General features: G+C 39.6%; 1 protein-coding gene across 1 annotated transcript; it reads left to right on the plus strand.

The window, feature by feature from the left end:
- Positions 1 to 57: 57 nt before the first annotated feature.
- CCDC137 (coiled-coil domain containing 137) lies at positions 58 to 8,179 on the plus strand. Its single transcript, XM_026701745.2, has 6 exons — positions 58 to 210; positions 1,846 to 1,979; positions 2,847 to 3,042; positions 3,693 to 3,775; positions 6,578 to 6,657; positions 6,944 to 8,179. The coding sequence occupies exons 1-6, from the start codon at positions 140 to 142 to the stop codon at positions 7,166 to 7,168; spliced, it is 789 nt and encodes a 262-aa protein (XP_026557530.1). The 5' UTR covers positions 58 to 139; the 3' UTR covers positions 7,169 to 8,179.
- Positions 8,180 to 9,546: the final 1,367 nt, after the last annotated feature.

Below are 9,546 nucleotides of genomic sequence, written 5' to 3' on the forward strand. Positions count from 1 at the left end.
CGATATAAGTGGCAAGTTCCACCAATCGGAGAGCGCTGATGGACGGGGAAATTCCCCCCCCCCGGAAGAAGGCGGGGAATAGAGTGCGTAAGCAAGAGAAGACTGAACTGGGAAGCGACTGTGGCACGTGGGTGCAGCGATGGGCAAAAAAGAGAAGAAAGTTGCTGTGGCTTCCGCTGCTCCGCGGAAGGGGCTTCTCGCCCGCGGTAGGTCTGTATCCCTCTGGTGAGCTGTTTTTTGTGTGTGCAATTTCAAAGCGCTTTGCTTACTCTGTGTCAGTGACAGGTAAAACAACCTTGTAGGATTGACCAGTTTTATTCCCATCTTAACTTACTTATCACTCAATCGTAACAGCAGCTTGTTTGAGGGTGCCCAGTGAATGTAGAACTAATTGGGATTTTGACTGGCTACTGCTTGATTCTGCACGTGTTTATTCTTTACTCCATTCTCTCTCGCCCCAACTCACCCGGTTGTTGTAGGGAAAATAGGCAGGAATATTAAGTAAGGATGCTATCTTGAGTTTTACACACACACACACACACACGTGTGTGTGTATATCTATAGACAGACACACTGTGTGGGTGGGTGTGTATGGATGGTTGGTTGGATGAAAATGGAATAATGATATCTGCAAGAAATATCCTTTGTCTCCATGCGTGAACCAGAGAGAACCCAAAACAGAGTAAAGAAAATTAAGAAGCTAAAAGTGCTCTAGAAATTTAAAATGCACATAGATAAACACTTGCTACATAACCCCCCAGATTCAGCAATTGTCAATAAGAAAGGCAAAAAAAGTCTGGGTAATAGATCTGCAAATAGAAGTGGAATGACTGGCAAGAGAAAGCAAAGATAGTACAAATAGTAATAGGTGCCTTAGGTGCAATCCCAAAACATATGGAGCATCCCTGGAACATCATTGGCATTGAGAAAATCCCCATCAGTCGATTTCAAAAGGCAGCTTTATTTGGAACAATCTACATCTTGCGATGATACTTCGACATTATCAAGCAGTGACATTTGCCTATCCCATAGTCTTGGGAAAGACTCAATAGTTGGATAAAACTGCCAAATCCCATCTAAACATCTGGTGGACTATGCAACCAACCAAAATAATAAAACCTCTTCCTTACTAGCATTTTTCATCTTTCCAATGCCATAATGCCTATGAACTGTAGTCTACTCCATCATAATCTATGGAAAGTAGCTATAATTTATCCTACTTATTGGCCAGCAGTATTAAGATTGTTTTATGTTATGTCTCTTTTCCCAGCACTAACAGTGGACATGCTTACAGATTTCTTCAGTTTTATGCTGAAGGGTGGATTCAATTAGGAGTGTGGCTCATTATGTAACTGTTATGATGCCAGAGATCAAAGAGATGTGCCACTACATGCCTTTCAGATACTTGTGATAAACCCATTGTGAAAATGGGGAGTACTGAATTAGATTGTAAGTAGTAGCAACAAGATATCACATTTACGACATATTCTTTCCATTGTGGAGAAAAATACGTTATTAACAATTATTTAAAGTTATGGTAGATTAATATGATTTTCTACTACTAGGATATGGATGGCACCCGAAAGGCGATGAAGGAAGAACACCTCTGATGAACACTGAAAGACCACTTTAAATATAGGGCTGGCTATGGTACTAATTCAGACTAATATAGGTGCTTCCAGCAGCTTCTCATTCATTCTACTAATGAGGTTGTTGAAATTCTGTTACAGAGCAAGATACGAAAATGTGACACAAATACTTCTGTCACAAAGATGTTCTTCTAGGTTAGGTGTATAGATGATGATGATGATTGCCTTACCAACATTTCTCTTGTTTTAATTTTAGCCATATGAAGAAAAAAACAAATTCAAAACCAGATTGCCTGAATGAGCAAGAAATTCCATATCGGTTGCGGGAAATCATGAGGAGCCGGGATGATCTAAAAAACCCTACCCGCAAGAAGAAGAAAAAGAAAACTGGTAAAAAGCAGCTTTATGATTTTATATTCAACATACATGAGCCTCAGTGGTGCAGTGGTTAGAGTGCAGTACTGCAAGCTACTTCTGCTGACTGCTGGCTGCCTGCAATTTGGGAGATCGATTCTCACCAGGCTGAAGGTTGACTCAGCCTTCCATCCTTCCGAGGTGGATAAAATGAGGACCCAGATTGTTGGGGGCAATATGCTAACTCTGTAAACTGCTTAGAGAGGGCTGTAAAGCACTATAAAGCGGTGTATAAGCCTAAATGCTATTGCTATATGTTTCAGCAACTAGCCAGAAATTCTTGGGAAGTGTCATCTTGACAAACTATCCTGGATGGTACTACTTTGAGGCAGTCTGCCTTATAAGAGGTTCTTTATCAGAAGGATGGAAGAATCTGGGACCCTAGAGTTGCATAGGATCCCCACTCTCTTTTTTGGTCCTTCCCCATAAGCTCTCTGTTATGGCACTGAAAATGAGTGGAATGATTTATCAATGCTTTGGAAAAGAAGATATAGGAAGACTCTAGAATATACTCCAGCATAGTCCCAAAAGTGCTTTTTCTCAGGAGGCAACTGGACTTTCTTGTTTTTTTTCTTTTGAAGACATTTCACTTCTCATCCAAGAAACTTCTTCAGCTCTGACAGGATAGTGGGGAATGGAAGAGCTGTCAGAGCTGTAGACCTTTTTCCTACAGATCCTAAAAAAATTACTTTTAAATGTCAGGTTACTTCGTTGTCAGATAACTCTTATTTGCTCAGCTAGGTATCAGTACTTTGCAGAGTGACTAGGTTAGAGCTCTATCTGTTTCCTACAATCTCCATGAAAGCTGTTGGGCAGATTATAACATCCATGTTTTTGTCACAGCAAATAAGCAGAGGCCTCAGTCAGAGGGTGACATACCAGTACCGAAGTTCAGGAGACGGCGAGGGGAGACAGAAAACTCATACAATAAACGTATGGACCGGGAAATTGAGCACGTGCGCTTCCTCACTGAAAACCAGATGCAACGTGAGCCTGAAAAAGAGATACAAGTCCAAGAAAAGTCACAGAAGAAAAAAGAGTTAAGTTTGAATTTTCAGCCCTTGAATTAGGGTGGTGTTACAATCTGAAAGCCTGATTCTTGAGATGAATTTCATTAATAACCCAGTTTTCCTTATTTCACCCTCACAATAATTCCATAAAGTTAACTTTTTGGCCAGTATGTTTTGACTGAATAGAAGATTTTCCCAAGGCACTGTCAATCTCTCTAGCCATTAGGCCTTAAAAGGTCATTACTGACCTCTGCTCACCAACTGTAGAATTAATCCCAGAAGTAATGTGTAAGATGTTCTGTTTAGGAGAGGAGGAAATGAATTAGTTAATAATAATAATATTTCTTCCTCTTCTATGCCTTAACTCAGCTCTGTTCTTTTGGTTAATAGTAACAATTCCTTTCTGTCTGGAATCTTGTTTTTCTGCTTGATTCTGTGTCAGTTAAGACCGTACTACTCCCTACAAACTGCAAGGGAACTTAAAAGTTGTTCCAAGTGTATATGTTTAGTGTAACATCCTTTACTGGTTAGAGGATACATTGGTTCTTATTTCTGTATAGGACCTTTGTGGCTTCTTCATTTCTAAGTCTGACTGAATTTGTGAAAGGTTCTTTCTTGACATGCCATGGACAGCTCTGAAATTTGTGTATCCTTTGTTTAACAAAGCCTGTTTCTCTAGATTTCAGAAGAAGAGGCTGGAAAAAATACGTAAGCAAAAAACAGAGAAAAAAATAACCATGTTGGAGAAGGACCTTTTCAAAGGTAGGGCAATAATTTGCCCAGAAAATACTGCTACCGCCTTGTAATATTTTTGCATCATTGTGGATACTACTGCATTGATTTTTTTAAAAGCTTCTCCTTCAATATTTATTTATTTGGTTGATAATTTAGTACGAAGCCCAAATCCCAGCAATTTTGGGCAATCTGTGAAGTAAAAAAAGTATGGTTAAACCCTATAACAATAAGAACAAAGGAATAAAACAAGCCAGGCAACAACGAAAGCATACACGCCCAACTCAAAGGGATTTCAGCTACCCTATCAAAAGTTTGGGTGAGGAGCTAGGTACACACACACACACACACACACACACACACACACACACACACTGAGCCAAAAATAAAAAAGCCAAAAACAAAACAAAAAAGCACAACAATTTAGACATCCATACCAAGCCCCTTTAACAAATTCTCCATCTGGCTACCATCTTTTTCCTTTAAGTTTTGGGTAGCACTTCATATAGATAAGCCCCTGAACTTGTTTTGCAGCAACCCGGTGACTTAGATAATCTGATTTCCATATAGAAAGGAAGGCTGTTAGCATAGGATGGGGTTATATTTAGTTTATCTATATGATGTAGTCTTATGAAATATCTATTTACTATTCCACATCCATAAGCAACACTAGTGTGGCAGCCACATAGAAAGATTTAAAGAAAGATTAATAATCAAGTAAAGAAGTTTCATAATGATTCGCCCAAGCAAGAAACAAAAATATGGAGTGTTGGATGTGGAATCAAGAAGAAAATAAAATTGATATTAAATGAGACCTGTTCCAGAGGGCTTTCCAAAGCATGGGCACCGTTGCAAAAATGGCTTTTGTAACGAATCTGCCCTGTTAGCATTTAGAGAGACTTTCTCTGAAGAGTTTAATGCATGATCGTGATGTTATAGACAGCTACTTCAAGAACTTGGGTCACAAAGCATTTAAAGCAGGGGTGTCCAACCTTGGCAACTTTAAGACTTGTGGACTTCAACTCCCAGTTGAAGCTCCCTTCAACTCCCAGCAAAGCTGGCTGAGGAATTCTGGGAGTTGAAGTCCACAAGTCTTAAAGTTGCCAAGGTTGGACACCCCTGACTTAAAGCCTTCAGTGTGGTTAATTGTGATAAGCAGATGTGGAGCTTTTCTCAGGAAATGCTGTAGCCTGTATGTGAATGGCTGCATATGGGAAATACTGTCAAAATTCTGATATATTCTAGAGCCAGTTTGGACTAATAGAATTCTTTATTGGCCAAGTGTGATTGGACACACAAGGAATTTGTCTTGGTGCAAATACTTTCAGTATACATAAAAGAAAAGATACAAGAGTCAAGAAAATAATGGTTAAGGCACCAGGCTAGAAAGCAGTCCCCCCTTAGGCATGAAGGATGTCTGGGTGATTTGGGGCCAATCACTTTCTCTCAGCCCAATTCATCCTACAGGTGCTGTGGGGAAAGTAGGAGGAGGAAGGAATATTGTGTGTGTTTCCTGCCTTGAGTTCTTTATAAAAATAATAAAGCCAGGATATAAATGAATAACAATACTAGGTTTGCAAATTGCAGTAAGCTTTGGTTGGTTTAAATGGCGTGTTGAATAAACAGCCATTGACTGAGTCTGCCCAGCATGCCAAACTAAAAGCCATGGTTTATAAATTAAGGGTATCTAGCATTACACAATAAAGCAAGAAAAGATAAAAGCCATGGCTGTTGGGCTTAGTACCAGTCCTTAGCTTTAGACAATAAGGTTGATTTGATTATTTGGTAAGAGTCTGAATCCTTTTGCTTTTTGTCCCCCTCAAAAAATGGACAGCTGAATCAAAATCTATTCCAATCAAAGTTCCTGCAGATCAAGGGAGCTGCACATCATAAGCACTGCGTATGGCTGGAAGAGCAGAAGCAGCTTATGTAGCAAACCACTTCTTGTAATTTGTCTGAAAGGGGAATAAACTTTTTAATGAACCCCTAGTGTGCTTCAGGTGGTTATCAGCCTAATCTTGCCAGAATACCACTCTTGCGGAATATGCTGGCTTCTGCATCACTTTCAAAGTTAGTGCTGTGGATTTTGACACTTCGTTACGAAGCAACCAAGTTCCTTTTAGGAGAGAGATTTATGTTTAGCTGATTTATGTTTCTGAGATAAGAAACAGTTGCATCAGTATCGGAGCTTGGTAAATTCGCTTATTGCAGAATAGAATGGCGGTATGGAAGGCATGGGGCCGCATGATTCCTTTTCGTTTCTCTTTGTTTCAATCCGGCTCAACTTTTTTTCAAAGCACAATATGAAAGAGAGATCTTACAGTGGATAATGGAGTCACAAGTTGGTCACTGGGAATCATAGAATCTATGAGAACAAAGCACATAATAAAACATTGTGACCCAAGCGCAAAGGTCAGGTACTGTGATATCACAACACAAGTTTCATGAAGTCTGATTTTGGGATGCGGGGGTGGCGGGTATAATATAGATTTTATTTAACTGGATTTGTAATGTTGTACACTTTCAGGAACCATTGTTTGTGAGTTGGGTGGCTATATAAATTCATTCAACCAAGCAATAAAGTAGCAGTATTTGCTTTAGCTTTCATTCTTATTAGCTGCCTGTGGTTAATGTAAAACATGGTCGGCCATAAAAATATTTTAAATAAATACAATCCTTTCGTCAGGTGGCTGTGGTTAGAAGATTTCTGGCTTAAATTTGCTTGATTGTGAGAAAAAAATGAAAGAAGCATGTTGAATTATTTTGGAATTGTCTTTGTAATTATCAGATTTTTTTTCCATTCCCTTTTGCCTTCTTTCCATTCCCTTTTAGACTCAGTAAAATTTGGAGAAGTTGCTCTACAGCCTCCCACACTTACAGCGAAACCCAGGAAGAGTGTTATCAAAGACAAGGTATGTCATTTTATTGAGCAAAGTTTTACTTCTCTTTTCTAATTTTGCCAGTGGCCATGCAAGCCTCTATTTTTGCTGTGGAAGGAATTTATCTAATCAGCAGCAAGGCTCAGAATAGGTTACTGGCTGGTATTTAACTGTGTTATGTTAAGCTAACTATGCCTAGGGCTTTATATTTTAGACATCCTCTCCTTAAAGCTGATTCTCTTCAGGATTGCTCTCAGATTAAACCCCTTATCCACTTTTCCTCTTCATGATTCTTCAGCTATTTTTTCTGTTCTTCCAGGGTGATCAGAGGCAGCAACTTCTGCTAACGTCTCTTTTGGGCTCTGGCAGAAAGGCCAGTGTTAAAAAATCAGTCCATGCCTCTCTCGCTCGCCAAAGGATCGTTCAAGAGGAGAGAGAAAGGGTTGTCCAGGCTTATCGGGATATGAAGAAAAGGAAACAGAAGCAGCAACAGCAGTTGAAGGAAAGCTTTCTTGCTATAGACAAACTAAAGAAACCAGCCTGAGTTGGCAGAACAGTTCTGTCATTCCGAGACACACAATGCCATTACAAACCAATTGTAGAATGACAAGCCAAGTCTGCTGTCTTTCTCTTTTCCACTTCGAATGAAAGTAACCAGCAACACTGATAACCAGAATAACAGCTTTGTGAGGTAGCAAATCCAAGTTTACACACTTTGCTTTTCTGAGCAGACCAGTTTTTTAAAAAAAGTGTTTCTTGTATCCCAGTTTGTTGAATTTGTAACATGAAAAACACAGACCCAATACTTGTTACTTCCAAAAGGATTAGCAATTCAAATTGACTACAAGAATCAGAGCTAGTTTTCAGGTACCAATCTATATTGATGTTTTTTATAAGCCTCCTTCTGATGTTGAGGAAAACTCTTCTCCAGATAGACATTGCATTCCTTTTGGAATTTTTTTAATCTATGTATGTTTTCCCCATACCTGGATTATCACAAAAAAAATGTGAAAAACCAAAACAATCCAGGCTGGGTCCCTCTTTGGAGTTTAGTTACCAGTTTCTGAATCAAAGTCGGAGATATTTTGAAGAGCTTGGACCATCTCCTCCAAGATGTTATCAGAGGCAGATGAATTGGATTAAAATACGTTCCAATACAAATGGATCTTGTTGCTAGTTTTGCTGGCTCTCGTTGAAAATGATTTCCTTGCAGAAGAGAAATGGGACTGCTACTCCAAGGGCAGCTACTGTATGGACATCCACCATTAAATAGCAGCAAAAACTTTGATTGGATGAAAGTCCTTAAGATAGGATAAGGCAGAAGGTACACTTCCTTGGCAGAGGTTTAAGATGAAGAGGAAGCAACGTGTTTTATTTTGCAGAGCATTTTTGCCAACTTTACGAAAGCGATCAGAAGAAAACGATGGTACCATCTTCTGTCTTGCCCTTCCAAATCCTGGTGCTGTTGTGCAGAAACAAGAACATGCATTGGCAAAAACCAATGAAAGAGCTTAAATAAGGAAATAAAGTGGTATTGCTATGCCCAGCAACAGTCACACTGTGTTCTTGACTCTACAAGCCAAAATTATTTTAAAAGTGGTGTGAAAAATGACTTCAAAAAAAAAAAAAAGCAAGTGTGTATTTGTAGGATGAAGTTCTCAAAACAAAGGTGACTGAGAAAGTGAGGTAGCAAAATTTTGAGCAGTCCATAAAAAGCAGAAATAGTTGGTTGATTGGAGGAGGGAAAAATACAAAATCTTTAGTTGAGAAATACAATAATTTGTATTGGGCAAATCCTGAGGGGTGGTTGGTCCTAAGGAAGGGACTGCTGGTGTGTGGGCTTTGGATGATGCAGCACAGATTTGTCAATAGATGGCAGGATCTGTACGTGATGAGGAATTCTTTTCCTTAAGCAAGCTTTTTCTCTGAAGCAACCTTTTTACTTTATAATGGAAGAATGTGGTACAGAGAACATCCTGTGTATATTTCCTGTAATTCCCCCTGCGGTTATCTATAGTTTTAACACAATTTCTGATGTTCCAGGAAGATGTTCCGCTAAAACCTTTTAAAACGAAATATAGCCTGTATTTTGCTACTATCTATGGGTGTATTGTATCAGTGATCAGGTCAGTGATGGCAAATATTTTGGGCTTGGCATGTAAAAAAATCAGAAAATGTCTAAACCTGACTGCTGGCATGTCATACATACACTCCAATTAAAGAGAAACCATTTTCCATTTCCCCCACCTTCAATCTAGGCTACCCTGAACAATAGCACTCAGCGCAAAACTAGGCCTAAAGTAAAGACTTGGACTTCAACCTCTGCTGCCACTCAAACAGGCTGCATTGCATTATGCCCCAAGGCACAATTGCACGTGTGGCCCAGCGCTTCCTAGGATCTGCCGTGCGTTGCTTATCTTCAAATGGGGTTCTCTTTCTGTTGTCAAGCCCCTCTAGCCTATCTGGGGCTGCTCTGGGTTGCACAAGGCCTTTATTCTTGAAGCCATTTTGAAAAATTCAGCCTCTGAAAACCATGCGAAAGCACACCCCATTCTCACAATTTTTGGAGGCTCCTTATGCTGTGCGAGAACACATCCTTCTTGTGTGTGGTTCTGAAGGCTGTGAGGGAGCACATCCCATTCCCAACTGGTCTCTTTAACCTTCGAAAAATCACTCAAAAACAGGGCGTGCTTTTGAGAATATTTATTGTCAGGTATTAATGAACACAGGTATGTCATCCAAAACGCTATCTTAGCTTTGACACACATGTCAGGTTTGCCATCACTGGTATAGGTACTAGAAAGGTTATACTCTGGTTTCTCTGCTTTTTTCAGCTCTTTGCTGTGGACTGATCTTTATTAGATTTTCAGCTTATCCTTGAGATTTCTAAGCTTCTACCTTCTGAATATTTGGAAAACTGTC

Source organism: Pseudonaja textilis, chromosome 2 (assembly GCF_049901715.1).
Source record: "Pseudonaja textilis isolate UNSWEBS1 chromosome 2, rPseTex1.2, whole genome shotgun sequence".
In the NCBI taxonomy this organism is placed as follows: domain Eukaryota; kingdom Metazoa; phylum Chordata; class Lepidosauria; order Squamata; family Elapidae; genus Pseudonaja; species Pseudonaja textilis.

Excerpts from the sequence above, each read along its gene's own strand:
- CCDC137 (XM_026701745.2), top strand. The coding sequence starts at position 140 with ATGGGCAAAAAAGAGAAGAAAGTTGCTGTGGCTTCCGCTGCTCCGCGG. Across the intron at positions 1,980-2,846 it reads GAAGAAGAAAAAGAAAACTG|CAAATAAGCAGAGGCCTCAG; the intron begins GTAAAAAGCAGC and ends TTTTTGTCACAG. Across the intron at positions 3,043-3,692 it reads AAGTCACAGAAGAAAAAAGA|ATTTCAGAAGAAGAGGCTGG; the intron begins GTTAAGTTTGAA and ends CTGTTTCTCTAG.